The following is a 20,004-nucleotide window of genomic DNA, read 5'->3' on the forward strand; positions in this document are numbered from 1 at the left end:
ATTATTTCATTTTAAATCATTTTCTTTAAATACTTAAAATAAACTTATGAGAACATGCTCTTGGTCTGAAAATAGCTTGTTAGAAGCATTAATATTGCATAATGTAATCTTCCACCATGTCATATATGAATAAAGACATTGATTTCAGTAGTAGCTGTCACCACTGACTAAACACTAGAGATTGAGACCACTATTAGTGGTTTGTATACAAGACAAATGCTGCTTATCTCCCTTGTCTAAGAGTTTATACAAAGATAATGATGGTGAAGAAATGTAGAAAAACTATTTGTGAAGAGATGAAATAATGATAGACAGCAGTCACCACATAAAGGAAGTACCACACACCCTAAGTTACTGAGACGACAGACTGATCAAACTATATAGTCAATATTGGTAAACATGGTAAATTATAACTCGTACCTTCCTAACTGTTATCTACCCACTGTTGCATCATTTAGCAAATAGAGAACAAGAATCAACCAAACATTCATAGTCCACTTGATAATTTTCTCAACTTGATCTCAACACCTTATCACAAAACTTCCACAAATGTATCTGATAGCACACTGTCACTGAACATCCTCCAACTCACAAACACATCTGGAACCTCTTTGTTTACTGTTTAACATCAAACTCAGCAATATTCCAGATGCACCAGGAATATCTTATATATGATGGTGCCAAGATCCAATCTCCAAACTCCAAAATATTGCTTCTAACAACATAAGCAATAAACATGATAAACTCTTGGCTTTACAAAGAAAGTGCCTTTGGCAGCAATATTGGGATAAAATGTCATTTTGTTCAATATTTGGATACATTTTACCTTTCTCTTTTCATGAAAGTAGTTAAATTGAATCAACTAAAAATAATAATGCAAAATTAATCACCACTTACACTATTAACTTAATACCATGAATTTGTTCGGTATGTTTACTAACATTTGCTGTTGACATGGGCAAAATATCACCCACTTATCAACACTAGAATCATCCCTACTCTCATTCTCAAAGTCTCTTAACCCTTATCACATACTGCTTGCATCTGCTGGTCACAGAACCCGTAATGTAGCCAGGTAAACCTTTGACAAGTAGTTTTGAAACACAAACTATAGCAGTAGGTAAACAGCTAGAATGAAGGTTACACTGCTGTGCAAATGTATGAATTAGTAAGAGAGACTAACTCAGCTGCACTGGAATAGATATGAACATGAGTTAGTATTGTTAGCTGTGTAAGTGGTGAGGCAGAACAGAAAGGTGCACACAAAGTGGCAACTTGGCATATGTCATCTGTAGCAACATCATTCAGGGGAACGCAACTTTCTCCTTTCCTGATCTACGAATTGGAACATTCAAACCGTTACAAAATTCTTGTCATGAAAAATGAAACTTCCTTTTGTCTGTTTTCTTCTTTTGAAAACTGAACATACATAGAATCTTGCCCTTGTGATATCAGTGGTATGTATAGTTATTGTTTCTGTTATTAAATGGGTACTTGCTCTACAAATTTCTGTCCCCTGAATGAATTGACTCTCTTGGCATAAGCTGAAGCATGTCTACTGTCTGACCAGACAGACAGGAAGACAGACAGACAGTCAGACACGTGGACAGACAGACAGCCTTGATGTACTCACTAGCCACTGTTTGGCATGTTTTTCAGCCAAGGCAAACTTTAGAAACAAAATTCAAAGTGTCTAGTTTCAGTCAAATGTAAGATGCTATTACAAACATAAGTTTGTACTATCTGAGTACAAGATGTTTACATGACAGGAGTTTCTGTATTTCCTCTATTAATTGTGACCTTGCATATTGCTTGAGGCCTCAGATTTAATTGAGGAAATATGGCACAAGCATCCTTGTTCATCCAGTGGAACATACATTCATTATCATGCCCTACTCTTGTGTGTTTTAACATTGATTAAAATAAGACACGAACTGTCAAGGGAATTTACTCCCGTACAAGAGAAATTTTGCATTAAGTTTCAAGAGACACATCCCAAATGAAGTCAAAAAATGAAGACTGGGTACTCTGGAAAACTGATAATGGATTAACTAGTCATGAAACAATTATCGCAAAATACAAATGTATTTCCACAAACAAAAGCAATTAACAGAGGGTGATTATGTTCGACAAACTTGTGTTCACTCAGATATTACAAACTTTTTGTATGTACATAATACAACATAAATACATCAAACAAAACAAACTCAACAAACAAGGCATCAACTAATTACTTGGTCGTTCTAGAGGAAAGAAAAAAAGAAAAACAAAATTAAGACATTGCAAAATCTGCAGGTGTAACAAACATCAACATTCCTAATTCTATGTCAAATAACATCTGATATCTTTCTTACTGTGTTCACTGGGACTAACTGATGTCATCTGCATTGCTATTTCTGCCATCAGAATAATTGATGTTGTCTGTATTGTCTAATCATGCATGTTTGAGTGAGATCTGCTGGTTGCACAATCAAGTGGAGACATGCCATGCACATCAAGATGCTAACAATATCCTGCTGCAAGTATCAGTCACAACAGTCAACTCACAGAATAACATGATCGATGCTGACAGTCAACTATGTTCAAATTCATAACGCATGTGTAAAAACTGACTTGACTTTGGTTCTACATACAACTCTCAGCAATATCCCAGCAATATCACAATGGGGAACACTAGAAAAGGGCTTCAAACATTGCACTCATGTGGAAAATCGGACCTTGGTCTTTAGTGTGACAAGTCTACACTTTACCACTAAGCTAAGGCACTACCCCCATGTGTAAAATATATTTATCACCACTTTGATAACATTCTGATTTATCTGATTGATTTGTCTTTATCATATGCAAGGTTGACTGTTTTGACTCACACTTACAAGACAACTGACAACTTGCACATCTGACAAAATCGAAAAAATACAATTTTTTCACAGAAAAGCACATTATTTCCATGGTTCTTATATTCACATTGTGATTGAATTTAGTGAAAATATCTCATGAACCAATTTTGACTTGTGAAAGGAGACTAAAGAGAGATAACTGGTTTTACCTCTCTCTGATCAGAGTTGAGTTGCAGGTGCTCTGCATGTTGCAGAATCCGATCCTTCCTTCGCCACTTAGCAGTATCTCGCACCTTGGATCTACCACAGAAAGTGAGCAGTTAAGATTGGGCACGTTAGGCAATATTTTAACTGTCTTGGCATTTCAATCAAAGCATCTTGCAAACCAACAGGAACACAGGCTAGTCCAGGACTGCATAGATTCTGTATCATGCATAATACATGACTATCGCATTAACTAAACAGTTATTATCTAACCAATAAGAATGACTGAATGAGTTTAGTTTTATGCTGCTTTTAGTAATTTTCCAGTAATATCAAGGTGGGGGACACCAGAAATGAGCTTCAAACATTGCCCCCATCTGGGAAATCGAACCTGCATCTTTGGTATGATGAGCGAATGCTTTATCAATTAAACTACCCACTGCCCCCTAACCAGCTAGACCACAATCCACAATACGATGACTTCTGTAATCCTCTCAGATATACTAAAGTAATAATATAAATAACGCAGGTGCTCACTTATTGCTGATAGGCTCTGTGTTGAGAACATCTTTGTTGAGTACAGGAAAGAAGCCGGTGGTGATCTTCACAGGCTCAAACGGGGTAGATGGCATTGAAGGTTTTGCCGCAACATGATCAATGTACGTAGCTCTCTTCTCAATGCTAGCCTCTGCAATATTACAGATGGTGATTTTATTGCTGTATAAAAACAATCTACCTCATAATGTGGAAAAGTTATCTCAGATTCCCTTTTAACTGACAGCTAATGTCAATATCTTAAAGACTCTGTGGTTAGTTTATGTCACCTGTGACCTTTGTTCAACTCAAACTTCACCAGGTAGTTGAGTACCCCATTCTACGAACTCTAAATGCTGCCCATCTACATATCAGAAATGGCAATTTTATGAGTATAGGATGTTTCTAAAATCATAATCCATGATGAATGGATGAAAAAGATCCGCTTTATCATTTTCAGCATTTCATCCCAAAAGCATTTACCTGCCATGAGAATATTTAAACACACCAATGAGGTTTTAGGGTCCATTTTAGCAATATTCCAGTAATATCAATGCGGAGGACACCAGAAAAAGGCTTCACACATACAATGGGTAATCAAACTTAGGTCTTTGGCCTGAACAGTGAATGCTTTAACCACTAGGATACCCCACCACCCCATGAACCAAAGACATCAATACTTTATGATGGCTGAACACACAGCCTGACACTCACCTGTATCTTTAGCTGTGGAACAGTCACTGTAGAAATCTGTCCTCATCTCCACTCCTGACTCCCTCAGAGCCTTAATCCTGTCATCAAATAGTGTAAGAGAAGCATCAGTGGTCTCCCACTGAGACACAATCTTGTTGTCAATGAATGTAGTGAACATCTGAGTTTCTATGAAGGGCGAGAGGAAGGGTAGATGAGTCTCTGGCTGATCACTGAGGAACGCTGCCTTGTCAAAGTTGTGCATGGTTTCTCTGCTGTTAAGCCAAGAGTCCATGTCCTGTGACGGTTGGATAACAAATGCCTCGTATGACATGAACATATGAACAAATCTGTTACAAAAGATCTCCCTGATGCAGTTGTTAAACTTAAGTTCATCAACCTCATTTGTAGGCATGATACTTGGATCAGGATCTTCCCTCGTTTTCTCTTTTGTTGCCATCTTCCCATCTTCAGCAAAATCCTCAATGGATTCCCATACTCCTGTTTTCTTTGCCAGGTCAGAAATCTTCAACCATGCTTCACTCTGCTGTAGAATCTCCATCTTCTTAGGTGAGTTTGGCCAGCTCCCAGTCCCAGATTCTGCAGTCTGGGATAGGACTTTGTTGTTATCTCTGCGTGGTGTACCAGGGTAGCTCTTGGTGCTGGTGGTAGTTGTCTCCTTTCCCAGCTTGTCCTGGTACTCCTGAATGACTGGGGTCAGTTCCTCTATCAGCTCTGTCCGATGTGGGAACACAGGTAGGTCTTCGGCCACCTCCACTACACACAGGTCAATGTCAACAAAACACATGTTGGCCTGAAACACAAGACCCGCCATTCATCATGCTGTACAAGTACTTCACACTACCTTTCACAGAAGCATCCATATCTTGGTGTGTCCTTTTGTTAAAAACTGCCAATATTTAGCTGTCATTCTCCTAAATTCTCAGAGAACATAGTCGATCAGAAAGAATGGATGGTTGGTATAACTGAGAATTTGATACCCCAAAATCATGTGAATCAGTAGCGAAAAGGCACTGAATGGAATACACAAGCATCCTCAAAAATGGGCCACAATGTCATATTCTTCTACACCAACCAAACAGATTTGTCATGAGAAAATCAAGCAAAACTTTCTGCGAAAATTAAATACTGAATACATAACCAAAACCAAAACCATAATCTAACTAGAGTCTGTGGTCTCATAAATATGTCAACCATGAATTCAAAACATGTCTATAAGACTACTGTCGTCTTACCTCACTGGGCAGCTTGAGATCTGAGCGGTCCTCTTGGCCACGGTGCAGCCCCATGATGAATGGCACTGGGGCATCCAGGAAGTGCTGCAGGGAAGCAGGAAGAATGGGGACATACACATGTTGCCAGGAGAAGGGGCAGATGAGGGCGTTTATACTCTCCGCAACAAGCATCAACTTGTGGTAATCTGGGGAAAAAGTAATTGTATAATTACGTGTCATCCTTTGCAGAGCTGGTATTCACTGAAGTAAAAATCAATAATGATTCTGCTTGAGGTAACTTGAATTCTATCACAGTTGTGGAAGGGATTATCAGTTTGCCTGTATTCATTTTCCAAATGATTACTATATTTGACAGCATAATGGTAAGTGCACATGGAAAATGATTTTCATGACTGACAGTTGTTACAGTTCAATTTTGATGCAGGAACCTTGATTGAATTATTGCCCCATGTTACTGATTGTTAGATGCATCTCCCTGCACCGCATAACATCTAAAATTAGAATTGATCAGTTGGATTTTCTAGCAAACATCCTTAATGAGTATGAAATGTGGTATTTTCTACCATATGAACTTTGTGGTGTGTTGTGGAAAATGCAAGGGGTAATTCTCAATACCATCAGAAAATATTTATAATAATATGCAATTGAGAATTTATATTTGAACACTGACAGAGGTCATGAATATCAAGAGTAATGTGAATATGGCTAACAAATACCAGTCTGCCCTGTTATATACCAAATGGTGGTAATGTTAATGAGATGGGCTTCTGTTACCAGCTGCTATGGCTCACCTGATGAATACAGCAAAATCTGGTGTTCCAGCAAGACACTAGTGAACACCTGCAGAACATTCTCCATCCCAAGCTTGTGGAACAGATCCCAAAGTGAGTAATCAAAGAGAGGCAGCTCAGACAGACCTAGAAGGATACACAGACAACATTACCTAAATTCATCATCATCATCATCATCATCATCATCATCATCTATGATATAAGTATAACCAATTATAGTCAAGCTCAGACATAAAAACGTTTCTTCAGGGAACACTGTGAAGATAAGTAATGTTTAACAACATAGTTCCATAATCATGAGAGCATCACATTAACCTGTATAAAGGTGAAACCTGATCAATGTTACTGATGTCGAGTTGGGATAGGCTTCTGACAAATCAATTAATTGATTCTGATTCGTCAAGATTCTTCCTGTTTTGGCTGAACAGTTTACAAAGTTCACTGGAGGAAGGCTTAGTGCAGATTCGTCACAATGTTATATTATTAGATTATTCTGGACGAACAAGTGATGACATAACTAAAAAGTGCATCAGTGGCATTATGAACTGGCTAATATTAGGGAAGTTGTGAGATTATTCATCAAACAAGATAAATAGCTGTCCTTGATTATCCAAAAAGATATTATTTTTTAAACATTCTAAAATGTTTAAGAGTAAGCAGGTATCTTAGATCACAGACAAACTGTTCATTAAAGAAGATAAAAAGCTATCCTTGATTATCAAATAAGATATTATTTATTTAAACATTTTCTAATGTTTGGGTACAAGCAGGTTTCTCAGATATCACAGACAAATTATTCATCAACCAATATTAATAGCTGTCCCTGATAATCAAATAAGACATTACTTATTTAAACATTTCAAATGTTTGGTGTAAGTAGGTTTCTTAGCTCATAAACAAATTTATACAAACCTGTAGAGGTTATGAATTCTTTGAAGAATGTCCTCCTTGGGGTACATATAAGCATTTTTATGTCCATTAAAAATCCCTACGACATTTGTAACTATTTTGATAATAAAATATTTACAAAATATTTTTGTCTTGTGGGACCACCTTTACAGGGCCCCCTCAGGCCCCCTACAGCCAAGAGCAGGTAACTCTGGCCGTCTACCTCGCACCTCACTTTTCATGCTGAACCTATCAGACAGAATGAGGGGAGGCAGCTGGCCGTACCCCAAGGAGGACATTCTTCAAAGAATTCATAACCTCTACAGGTTTGTATAATTCTTTTTCAGAAGAAGTCCTCCTTGGGGTACATAAAAGCATTAAACAGACTCCCGAAGAGAAGCAATTGGGAGTGGTATTCTGTCTGACAGCAACAGTCCATTCGATCGAAGTGCAAATCTACAATCACACGGAAATAGAAAAGGCACCGACCTGGTCACCTGACCGCTGATGTCAATCAAGGCGGGGGTGTGACAAAGCTGAGGACCTGCTTGTCAAAGCTTACATGCCCATTGGCTAGAATTTGGGAAATCCCAAATGACAAACCCTGGAGACCTGGACGTACGGGACACTCGCCAAACTGAACCTTGTCCATACCGCACTAGCAAGCTAAGCAGGGAAATGGAAAGGAAAGAGGGCGGGACTAAGAAACTATCACCAAATATCACCGCCGATAAAATGGGAATGGATAGTTACCCAACACCGAGTGCAAACAGATAGAGTTATCTAACAAAGCTTAATCAGCTTGAGCAGAACTATTCTGTCTACTGCAGGGAACTGACTGACCAAACCGAGCACACTCTCGTGAGTGTCTGTTCAGTTGGTAATGACGGTTCTGACGTGGCCACTGCTCTCACTGAGTGAGCTGACAACCCCTTTTTGGGGAGATAAGCCTTTATGTATATAGACCTTGCAGCCTGCCGATACAATCCATCGGGATGCCGTCTGTGTATCAGTCGGATAGCCAGCCATTCCGCCACCACAACAGCAAAATAGCTGTTTCTCTGTACGGAGCAAGGCTATTCTCTTAAAATAACTTTAAGAGGTTTCATAACGTCTAATACACGAACATTACGGTATGTATTATCAGACGATGCAGGCAGCATGCACCCAGTTAGATCGATAGGCGCGGTCATTCGAAGCGAATGATCGAATTTTTTTGGGCGGTATGAATCCGGTAAGCGAATGCTAACCCGATCCTTATGGAACATAGTAAGATCCGGGTCTGAAAACATGACGTGTAAGTCGCTAACAGGTCTACCAGACGTAACCGCCACTAAAAAGTCGTTTTCCAACTTAAAGGTCACATGCAACGTAAAACACAACTTTGCGGATTCTGGTACCTTTCGGTAGGCATTTACCGAAACAAATCATAAAAAATGCCAATTCAACCTATAAAGTTGAAAAAAAACGCGATGAAAAAAAAGCCCGCGAAATTGCAGTTCAAACGTTTCACTAAATTCCCCCCAGCGCCGGGGGGAAAACTGATTTCAACAGCTGTGCTGCGCTGCGCCGGTGACGCATGCGCAGTGAATAGGTTCGCGGAGCTCGAAACAGTATGCATGCCCAGTGTCTGAGGTTGTGAGCAGTAGTCTAATCTTGGTTGTGTACACAAACAATTAAATAATCTTCTCGTTACGTAAAAAAAAATTGTTGATTGTGGTAAGCAGTCTCTGTCACAGAGAAAGCTCAGTGTCTGGTTTATTCACACCTGTATGTCTGCCTGCCTGTCTGCTAAAGACAATATGCAATACACAGCTTCAATCATTGACCACGTGCAATTTGAACTTAACACCTATCAGACTATACGACATAAAGAAAATAAGTTGATTTATGACTCGTGCACCCGAGTCCCGTGTCTGCCATATTATGTAATTAGGCACGTGTGATACACATGACATGTTTTTATGTCTGTGGGTTGCAAACATACTACATTCATTTTTTTCGGATGACTGGATCTGACGGAAACTGGTGCAAACTCTTGTCAGTTTCAAGTCATGCTTTGTACTTGGACGAATGACAGATTCCAGCCACGCAGTAGTTGACCATCTCTATTGACATGATTTTTAATTGGATCGAGCGCAAATTCAGAGAACATGTATTTTCCAAACCCAACATCTCTCTGTACATTTTTCATGGATAACGACTTCTTTTAGTGCATATGATTTTGTTTGACAACAGTATATGAATCCACACTGAAACGACGCATCAAGTACACAAAAAGAAGTTGTTATCCATACAGAATCTTACTTTCTTGTTACTGGCTATACTTCTAAAATGCCCATCAAACAGATCATTTTTCTGTACACATAATGAACCCTCAGCATATCAGCAAATGAAACAGCCAATCGGAAAACGTCGTTACACTTGAGTGCATATCCACCCGCTATGACTGGGTTCGGTCTCCCGCAGGCTTCGTTTCGAGGGAAGTGAGCCCAAGTACAAAATATTGCACTTTTGAATCGCGATTGTACGCTTATAATTTTGTTTATTCGTCTTTTTAAAAGCAGCAATGTATATTATATGTCATGAATAAGTGATAAATGTGTTTTAATAATGTTTGATTTTTTGGTTGCATGTGACCTTTAACAGTTGTAACGACAGGTTGGCCAAGTCATAAACGAGAGGAGTGGGTAACCATTCCAATACTCGAGACAAATTTCACGACCGGACGCAGTCTGTCCACGCCTGCAAGAAAACGCTGTACCCGGGGGTATTGTCCCAACAAGGCACCCTCAACGGGTATGTGGAAGGCTGAAATAGCCATGGAGTAGCCTCGAATCGTAGAAGCAGCTAAGCCAGATTCTAAACGAGACGGTAAGAACTCCAATACTTCAACTACAGTCGAAGAAAAGGGATCGAGAATCCCTCTATTTCCACACCAGCGCGCATAACAGGCTCATCTATCCTCACACTGTACATTCGTGGAATCCGTCCACGAAGCCAGAATTGTGTCTGCAACTGATGCAGGAATTCCGCTCTTTTGGAGACGATTCCGGACAGTGGCCAGGCCACCCACTGAATCCTGGGGATTGGGGTGAGGCTGGCCGTCCTGGGATAGTAGGTTCGGTCGCCGCGGTAATAGTACCGGCGGCTACACTAGCGACCTGAGTATTACCGGAAACCAGCGTTGAGACGGCCACAGAGGTGCGAGAAGCACTAGTAGCCGCGCTGGTTGGGTGGCAAGCTGAGACAGAACTTTGGAAATCAGGGGAATTGGCGTAAACGTCGACAACACCCTGTCCGTCCAGACCCGCTGGAAGGCGTCGGTGGCAATCGCTCTCGGATCAGGAATCCGCGAACAAAAACCCCGGAATCTAGTTCGTCACTCCAGAGGCAAACAGATCCATCTAGAACGACCCAGACAACTGGGAGATAATCCCGAATATCTCCCGATCGAGCAACCACTCGTGGGGAGCCAGAACACGTCGTGAGAGCGCATCTGCACGCACGTTGTCGACCCCTGGGAGATACACAGGCATAACCCGTATGCTGAACTGATCGCACCATAGTAGAAACTGCCACGCCTCCTGAAGGAGCGACGGAGACACAGTGCCGCCCTGCTTCAGAATGTAGGACATCGCCGTCTGGTTGTCCATCTCTAGACAAACCACTCGGCTTCGAACCTGATCCACGAAGCGTTCGAACACCAACGTCACAGCTCTCAACTCTAACACATTGATGTGCAAGGTCACCTCTTGGTCAGACAATAGTCCCGACATCGCGAGGTCGCCCAGGACGCATCCCCCCCCCCAACCCTGTGAGGGAGGCATCCGTCTGAACTGTGAGCGACGGTACCGGGGTCATCAGAGGTAAACCTTTGAATAGATTCCCGGTATCTGTCCACCACCGCAAGTGACGTATCAACCACTGGGGAATAGCCAGATTCTTCTCGTAGCTCTCCGAGTGGGACCACTGTTGTGCTAACGCCTGCTGAATGGAACGCATTCTCCGACGTGCACGCCAGACTATGTCCACCGTCGCCGCCATGTTGCCTAGCAACTGAAGCCACGTCCGTGCTGAGGCAATAAGGGACTGAAGGAACCTTAACACTATGCCCTGTACCTTGAAAATGCGCTCTTGGGACAGAGAAACCACCCTCGCCCCTAAGAAAACCAGATCCTGCCTCGGCACCAGTTGATTTTTAAGATAGATAACCCAACCTAGCCTGGTGAGAATATCCATCACCTACTGTGTGGATTCTCGACTTAGGTGTTGGGAGAGCGCTCTGAGGATCCAGTCGTCCAGGTACGGGAAACAAAAGTTGCCCTGCGCCCTGGCGACCTGAACTGGTACTAGCATGAGTTTGGTGAACACCCTTGGCGCTGTGGAGATGCCGAAGGGGAGCACACTAAACTGATAACAAACCCCGTCGAAGGAAAACCGAAGGTATTTCCTGAACTCGGGATGCATCGGTACATGGAGGTATGCGTCTTTGCGGTCGATTGACGTAAGCCAATCCCCTGCCTCTACAGACAAGATCACTAACCTCAGTGTCTCCATCTTGAAAGACGGCACCTCTATCAAGTTGTTCAAACCCTTGAGATTTAGAATGGGTCTGAACCCTCCGTTCTTTTTGGTTACCAGGAAATAAGTGGAGTAAAACCCCATAGTCTCCTGTCCTGATGGAACCATCTCTATAGTTGCCTTGCCCAGTAAAGACTGAATTTCAGCACGGAGGATTGCCACCTTTTCCGGCGACTTCGGCGCCGGAGTGCAGCGAATCCCGGCAAAAGGAGTAAACTCTCGCTTCCACTGTGGCGTGTGGCCATCCCTGAGTAATAACGGGAGGCGACCACCCACAGGAATTTCGGGTAGAAGGCAAAGTGTCCCGGCCGACGGCAGAGATTGCCGCTTGCAACGGGACAACTGAGGGCTCCGGAGGTACTCCCATTACCCCTGCCCTTGCTCTTCCGTGCCTGTAGTGGAGCAGTCCACTTCGGCGCATCCTTAGACTGAGTCACAGGATAGCTTGAGCTGAGGACCGAAGGCCGCGAGCGAGAGGTGGAGGGTTGTTCAAGAAAGGACTTAAGAGTCCTTGAATTGACTAACGGCCTCCGCGGCCTCACTAACTCCCGTCAAAGCCCCCGGGAACAGGGTCAAGCCCAGTCGGAAAGGCAGAGACAGCAGTGCCTGCTGTGTAGCCGGTGAATACCTGGCGACAGCCATAACCTACGAAGGCCAATCACAGCATACATCATCTGACTCGTGAACGCATTGAGTCGCGCGTCAAATGTGAATGCACCTCTGTAAGTTGCCCCGTCCTCCTGTGACACCACCTGCCTCTGCAAGACAGTGACCAAGACAGTGACCAACGGTACGAGACCCGATGGAGCCGGTGCTCGGTGCAAAACCCCTAAAGCTAGCGGGGAAAACGACACCAGAGCCGTAGCTTGGATCTGACATTCCCACAGGGACAGCACCCGTGCCTGAGCCTAGACCCAAGACTTGGATGCACCCCGAAACTGTAACAATCAGAACCAACTAATGGTAACTGATGTACAGAAAACATACGCAATTGAACACACAATATGCAAAATATAAACGCACGGGCGATAATAAATTGCCAAAATACATTAACCCAGCTAAACAACAAAGTATAAGCGGATAAATGCAATAACAAGTGTGCTCACACAAGTGCGTAATGCAATGAAAAAGACTAAAAGTCTTAAAAACCAACCTACCCATTTTGACTGAAACAAGAACAAATGGGTTAAGACATCTTAGCATGTAAAACATACTAATAAGAAACACGTAGGAATAAGTGAGACGCAAGCGAAACACTTCCCGCACTAAAAAGAAGCCATAAAGACCGCCATCTTGCCTGCCACATGACAGGAAGATAGGACCCGACCGGCAAAGTTACAACAATATATGAATGCAAATTTCAGCCAAGAAATTCCAACTAACGCCCGTGCGAAAGAAAAGGAACCATACATACAGTAGCTGACTCTTTCTCACTCATAATTCGGTAGGTAGATAGCACAAAAACTATCTAAATGGACCACACACGTCTTTCTAGTCGAACGACAGCATGAAAAGTGAGGTGCGAGGTAGACGGCCAGAGGTACCTGCTCTTGGCTGTAGGGGGCCTGGGGGGCCCTGTAAAGGTGGTCCCACAAGACAAAAACGAGTTTTTTGTTTTGTAAATATTTTATTATCAAAATAGTTAAACTGTCGTAGGGATTTTTAATGGACATAAAAATGCTTATATGTACCCCAAGGAGGACTTCTTCTGAAAAAGAATATTCATTAAACAAGATAAATAACTGTTCCTGATTATCAAATTAGACATTATATATTTAAACATTTTCATATGTTTTAGTGAAAGTAGATTTCATATATCACAGACAAATCATCTGAAGCATCAGTGATAACTCACCTGGACGTTGACAAAAGATAGGTGTTGAGACACCAAACAGCTTCATGCATCGTCCCGGTGGGGGAAGAGGGATCTCATAGAGCATGTTATACACATAACACTCAAGAGGCAGAGGCGGGTGTGTCTGGCGTGTTACAGCCTCGTGCAATTGCTTCAAGTAAGTCTTACACACACGAACATACGGCATCTGTGTCACAAGGCAGATACACTTTGTCACATACAGTTTGTCCCGACTCATGTCAAATGTCTTCACCTTCTCCCTGCTGGCCGGGATGATCTTTTTCATAAAGACAGGACTGTCATGGGGTACAGGGGGGTAGTTGGATGAGCGATGGTGACTGGGGCCAGTCTCAGCCTGGAACATGGACTGCAGTGTCTGCATGGCTGCACAGATCTGCTTGTTACCCACCTCCTCATAGAACACGTATGTAGCCCCAAATGTTCGAGACCCATCTTCTCGAGTGATAATGAAGGTGTGGAAGCGAGGGTGGCGAGAATCCTTCTGGGTACGGAACGTCAACCCTTTTGGCAAGCACAGCTGCATGAAACAGAAGATAAGAAGGTCATCTCTCAAACAGTTTTCAAATATCCACTAATAGGTCTCAGAAGAAAGATTTCCTTCTGTCATTTTTGATTATGTTATTGAGTTAGGGGGTGAATTTATTTTGAAGTTACACTCCGCAAATTTTCCAGCCATATGGTGGCAGTAAATATCAAGTCTTGACCAGAAAATCCAGTGATAAACAGCATGAGTATCAACCTGCACCACTGGGAACCAATGACATGTGTTAGCAAAGTTAGTAAGCCTGACCACGTGATCCTGTTAGTGTCGCCTCTTACAATGTGCATGGGTTACTGAAGGCGCTTCATGTGTTATTGACATATATCCAAGAGTCCCTAAACAAAATACTTACATTGTTACATCACTGCAAGAATTCTTAAGAAACTATTCATCCTTAAAACACTGTTCAAAATCACACTTTCTTTGTCTGTAGAGAGTCATGTAGACTTGAGAAAAAAAGTAACTTTTTAGTAAAGCTGATATTTTATACTTATCCTGACTCATGCTTGTTATGCTTGTCTCCTTCTATGCAAATGACAGTGAACACTTTAATCCCCTGCAGTTCCCCCCTGAAGAGGACCTAAATGTTCACGCACTCGCGAGTTGCCTGCCTTTTCCCGCACAAACAGTCACCTATAGACTACAGACTACCTTCAGATCCCAAGCACGAACCTTCAATTTCTTTTGCTGATCTTCCAGCTTAAATGAAGATAGTAGAGCAAGTGGTTCTGGCACTTTTCACCATCCCTGTCTTCACAGTGTGCTGGTCGCCGCCAGATATGTTGATGGGGTCAAACCTTTCAGTTGCTTCATCTGAAGCAAGGTGACACCGGTAGTCTCCCACTTGAGGATGAGCTGCTTTCACTGCTGTGAAGCCTTTCCGCCATGCATAGAGTTCAAAATCTGCCATTTGTCAATGTACAAGTTGAGTGTCGATCTGCATAGAGCTAGAGTCACTGCTCTCGCTGATCTGGAGGAGTATTCATATTTGCCTTGGTGTGCGAATGTACAAGCAGGTTAAGACATGTTTGTAGCGTTAATGGAGAGATGAGTGTTTCTGGAAACACGGCTTGGACCTTGACCCAATGATCTTCTGGGACCACAATATAATTCTGTGATGAACCTTATTCACGGGAATGCAGGACTTCAGTTCCAACAGTAACCTCCAGTAATAAGATACCATTCTATTTGAACCATGCTCATTGCTGCCGAGACACTCCAATCAGCTGAATAGTCATGTAGACAGCTGTATAGGTGAGGTAATACCAAACAGGTACACTCTTCATCTGTAATTAAGATGCTGTTACCAGAATCTCAATGATATGTAGTGAATATCTGTCATTCTTTGTCTTCAGAAAGACAACACTGTATGCTGAGAGCAATCTGTCATCCAAGTGAAGTCTATTTACTGGATACTGGCTGCTTCAGCAGGAACTATCATCTGTTGCTGCAAGCCCCAACATAAACAATGTTCAATCTGCTGTCAGGAGAAGACCTCAGATCTTGTGCCGTCTGTGATTTCTTAGTCAACACTTGGCCTTGTACGTAAATCATGCTCTTCGGCTTGTCCTGGAGTTACTCAAGTGTACATGTGTATAGCATCCTCAATACCTCCAAGGTATACGGTCCGATAAGTCTCCACTATATCCTGGATGCATCTATAGGTCGGTCCAATGATTTTATAACCTCCCTTTGCTGGCTCCGCATTCTCACAGTAACCAATCAGCAAAGCAAATGTTACAACCGAATTCGTCAGTGTCAACAAAGATAGCAGTCGCAGCCATGAAGGTTTGTTCGTAGTGCGCCTCAGATTTTGGGGAAATGATACAAACAAACTGACAGGTCCGAAACTTTAACAAATATATGCAAGATCCCCTTCTACCTCTTTCTGGGAACCTCGGCATGGTTTGTATTGCCAAGTTTAATCAGCTAGATAATTTTAAAAACAAAAGTGAGTTGTGATTGGACACCTGTTTGGATAAAAAGCCAGCCAAGGGAAATAATATATTTATCGGGCCGTAGATGCATCCAGGGTATACTGGTGACCCATCGGAACATAAACCCTGCAGATATTGCTGACAAAAATAGACAGTCCCTTTGCCAGTTGCATCTGTGTTCTTCAAATTCCTAATCTTTACTGAAGAAAATGTGGTTGTCATCTTATACAAATGTTGGGATGATGTGTGATATCGTTCGTATGGGTTGACTGTAGTAACCGGTCTCAATTAAGTGTTATACAATATTCTTTCAAAGGTTACTGCATTCTTGTAAGGTTGACACCATATACTTCATGCAGGTTAACTTTGTATAACCAGTCTGCTGTCTATGAACATTACATTCACACCCGTATCTTCAGAACGTTATCTGACATCCACCACGTTCACCATTGCGTTGTAAACAAACAAACATTGTGCCGGAAATGAGGGGTAACTTGAGAGTGCATGATCTTTTATGTCCCCTTCAGAGAACTACAGGGGATTCAAGTGCTCGACTGTCTTTCGCATAGAAGAAGGTGATAAGCATAACAAGCATGAGTCAGTATAAGGACAAAAAAAACAAATTATTCAATCAGTGTATAAGAATCAATGACGAAATGTAGCCATTGTCAAGATAAAGACATTGATCATCCATACAGTTGTGCAATCTGTATACCAACTGACATACAACCTCTCCTAACAACGTAACATCTTCTACAAAGTCACTACAGTATTACAACTGTCACCCGTGTAGGTTATTGTACAGATGGTTAGAATAACACCTCTGAGATCACTTGGAGTTCTGGAGACTCCTACAGAAGCATGAACAACACTTACCATGCCGACAGCATCTTTGTCGAACAGGTTCCATTGTACGTTTTCAGGGTAGTGAGCAAGGACCTTGGACTTGTATGGACGTTCTAGTGGTGGACAGTGCAAGTTATCTCCTGAAATAGAAAGTACCATTTGCATCATCCTAATGATTAGAATTTAGAGCCAAGCAGTAGATCCCTTCCATCACTCATGTGACCCGTGAAGGTCCTGGGGTAGAATAGGCCTTCAGCAAACCCATAAAAGGCGATTATGCTTGTCGTAAGAGGCGACTAGCAGGATTGGGTGGTCAGACTCGCTGACTTGGTTGACACCGGTCATCCCAATTGTGCAGATCGATGCTCACGTTGTCACTGGATTGTCTGGTCCAGACTTGATTATTTTACAGACAGGCACCATAAAGTTGGACTATTGATGTGTGCGGCGTAAAACTAAACTCCCTCCTCCATCACTCATGTAGAGTTCTCAATCATGACCATTTCCACAAAATCCAATTGGGACACACTGTGTCCTTTTAACAGGAACAAGACATCATTAGACAAAAGTGATCAGTAGATGAAAAATCCCCTTGGCCCCCCACATATTTGAAAGAACAATTCATCTGACAGTTACTTACAAGTCCAACTTGATTTCTTTTGGACAAGTTGTTTCCACAGAAATCATGAAAAATATAAATGCCAAAAATCTGTAAATAGCAAAAGGCACCAAAACAAGATCTGTTTGATATGTCTGACAAGTCTCGTAGAAAGATATTCAAAGCTTTTCAAATTGTGCTCCAGAAATGAAACCCACTCCTCTCTTTTCAGACTAAGTCCAAATCTTTCCAGTGGAAACCAGGAAAAATAAAAACGTCCACATTCTGCAAATAGCAAATTTTGCAATTTTCCTCTTATATCCGCCATGTTTTGACAAAAAATACTGAAAGGTTTTCAGGTTGTGAAGTGAAACCAAACCCTCCCTTTTGAGACTAGTCTGAACAGTTTTCATGGAAACCAGAAAAAATAAAAATGCCAAAAGTCTGTTACTAGCAAAATCATCACTTTAGGATCTGTTTCATATAAATGCTAAGTTCTATCGAAAGATGTTGAAAGGTTTTCGACTTATGCTCCGGAAACGAATCCCATCCCAGGACGTTTCTATGGAAACTGAGAAAATTAAAAATGCCAAAAACTGTAAATAGCAAAAGCACCACTTTTGGTACTGTTTGATATATCTACTAATCATGCTAATTTTTTATGAAAAACTTTGAATGTTTTTTCAGCTGTGCAACGGAAACAGGAAACCCACCCTTCCTTTTTGAGACAAAGTCAAAATCTTTTCCACAGAAACTGGTAAAAACATAAATGCCCCAAATTTGTAAGTAGCACTTTAGGTTCTCTTTAATACATCATATACATTTTACATTGAAAGAAAATTTTGATAAACTTCATCTCAACACTATTCCTCCGCTAACATGGTTGATGCACTAAGAACCAAATGAAGAGGGACAATTGCTTCAGTTATAACTCTTTCACCCATTATGGCATCTCTATATTTTCTTCAAAGTGATGACAAAGTTTCCAAAGAAGTTTTTGCATGTTCAGAATGTCTAGCTCAGCATGGCAGAGGCGGTGAAACAAATGCTGATGATTGGTGAATGTGTAGATTCTAGTAACTACTCAACCTCATCTGTCAATGTCATGTGTATATCTGAGGTTTGCGATTCTGGGCTGCTGCTCAAACAACAACATTGAAGCAACCCAAATAATAACAATTCATGGGACAATAAAAAACATATGTTACCACATTCATGGATATTTTCATGTTTATAGTCACTCAAAAACTATTTCGTTTATACAATTTTTCTAACACACTCATAACCATTATGTCAAAAACTGGTTTGCTCTAGTGCTACGTAATGTTCCAAATATGTGGGGCATTGTTCACAATTAATTCATAAGGAACATTATCTAGCCTCATATAAGAATGTCAAGTTTTGATTAGTCCATGTGACTCTGATAAAATACCATGTACATCCATCACGATCTGCAAGCAGGAGTACAAAAGTCGTGTACTCCAGCTACGAAAGTCACATCAACCCCTCGACACGATGTGTTAACTTATAGTATACATAAACTGTAATGAAGCCAACAAACACACTTCCTGACTGACCAGGTATACTGCGTGTGTATAGCATATTTACACAGATGTTCCATGTGTATACTGACCTTATACTACATATGTACCCCTTCTTCTATGTGAGCTGTATGTTGTCTGTGTACATTGTGTGTGCAGCATGTGTGTAAACTAAACTGGAAGGATGTTGATAGTAACACGTGATACTTTATCTCTTACACATCCTGGTACATGAGATGGAAGAAGAGTGTCAAACCACATGCTGATAAGGTTGATGTTTGACTCCATGCAAACAGTCTCTTTCTTGGACATTCTTTCAGTGACAGTGGATTGGTAGAGACAAATACTGATACTATGAATTTTCAAAATTTTTATGAGAGATTCAGGGTTTTACCTCAAGTCACAAACATTGAGGTCCCAGGGACCCCTATTTATTAGTTTTAAGGGTCTCTGCTGGCAATAGCAGGGTTCTGTGAAGTATCAGTGTAGAGAACTCTATGACGTGATCATTTCTTTAGATGACCAAGATATTTTATGGATCAATTTTCTTTAATCTTTTCCTCACAAAATTTCGGAATCATTACAGATCCCTTCACCTCAAAATATGATAACAATCCCAAAATGTTGTATATAACAGATTAAAGAAGATTAATCCATATATTATCTTAGTCATATAAAACAACTTAAAGAATGAATCATAAATGATTACCAGGACTGATAGGTGAAACGATGCAAGTAACTGCTGAGGAAAAAACACTGTTACCAAACAAAGTCAAAGATGTGTTGTGGGTACACTGAATAATATTGAGCATCCCTCTTGATGCTTTGAATTATTTTTCTGCATCCATTCTCTACATTTGTGCATATCTGACGCACATCTG

General features: G+C 41.4%; 1 protein-coding gene across 4 annotated transcripts in view; it reads right to left on the bottom strand.

The window, feature by feature from the left end:
- LOC137288135 (DENN domain-containing protein 5B-like) overlaps positions 1-20,004 on the bottom strand; it is a 46,303-nt gene that overhangs the window by 16,860 nt on the left and 9,439 nt on the right. For 2 of the 4 annotated variants that reach the window (XM_067820545.1, XM_067820542.1), the window contains exons 2-9: positions 17,015-17,124; positions 13,640-14,177; positions 6,313-6,438; positions 5,522-5,706; positions 4,290-5,079; positions 3,579-3,729; positions 3,047-3,137; positions 1,634-1,669 (exon numbers count right to left, since the gene is read on the bottom strand). In XM_067820545.1, the coding sequence (XP_067676646.1) occupies positions 1,634-1,669; positions 3,047-3,137; positions 3,579-3,729; positions 4,290-5,079; positions 5,522-5,706; positions 6,313-6,438; positions 13,640-14,177; positions 17,015-17,124 (2,027 nt within the window). The remainder of the gene's footprint in view (positions 1-1,633; positions 1,670-3,046; positions 3,138-3,578; positions 3,730-4,289; positions 5,080-5,521; positions 5,707-6,312; positions 6,439-13,639; positions 14,178-17,014; positions 17,125-20,004) is intronic. The other 2 variants (XM_067820546.1, XM_067820543.1) reach the window with 1 other exon arrangement.

This window comes from Haliotis asinina, chromosome 6 (assembly GCF_037392515.1).
Source record: "Haliotis asinina isolate JCU_RB_2024 chromosome 6, JCU_Hal_asi_v2, whole genome shotgun sequence".
NCBI classification, from domain to species: domain Eukaryota; kingdom Metazoa; phylum Mollusca; class Gastropoda; order Lepetellida; family Haliotidae; genus Haliotis; species Haliotis asinina.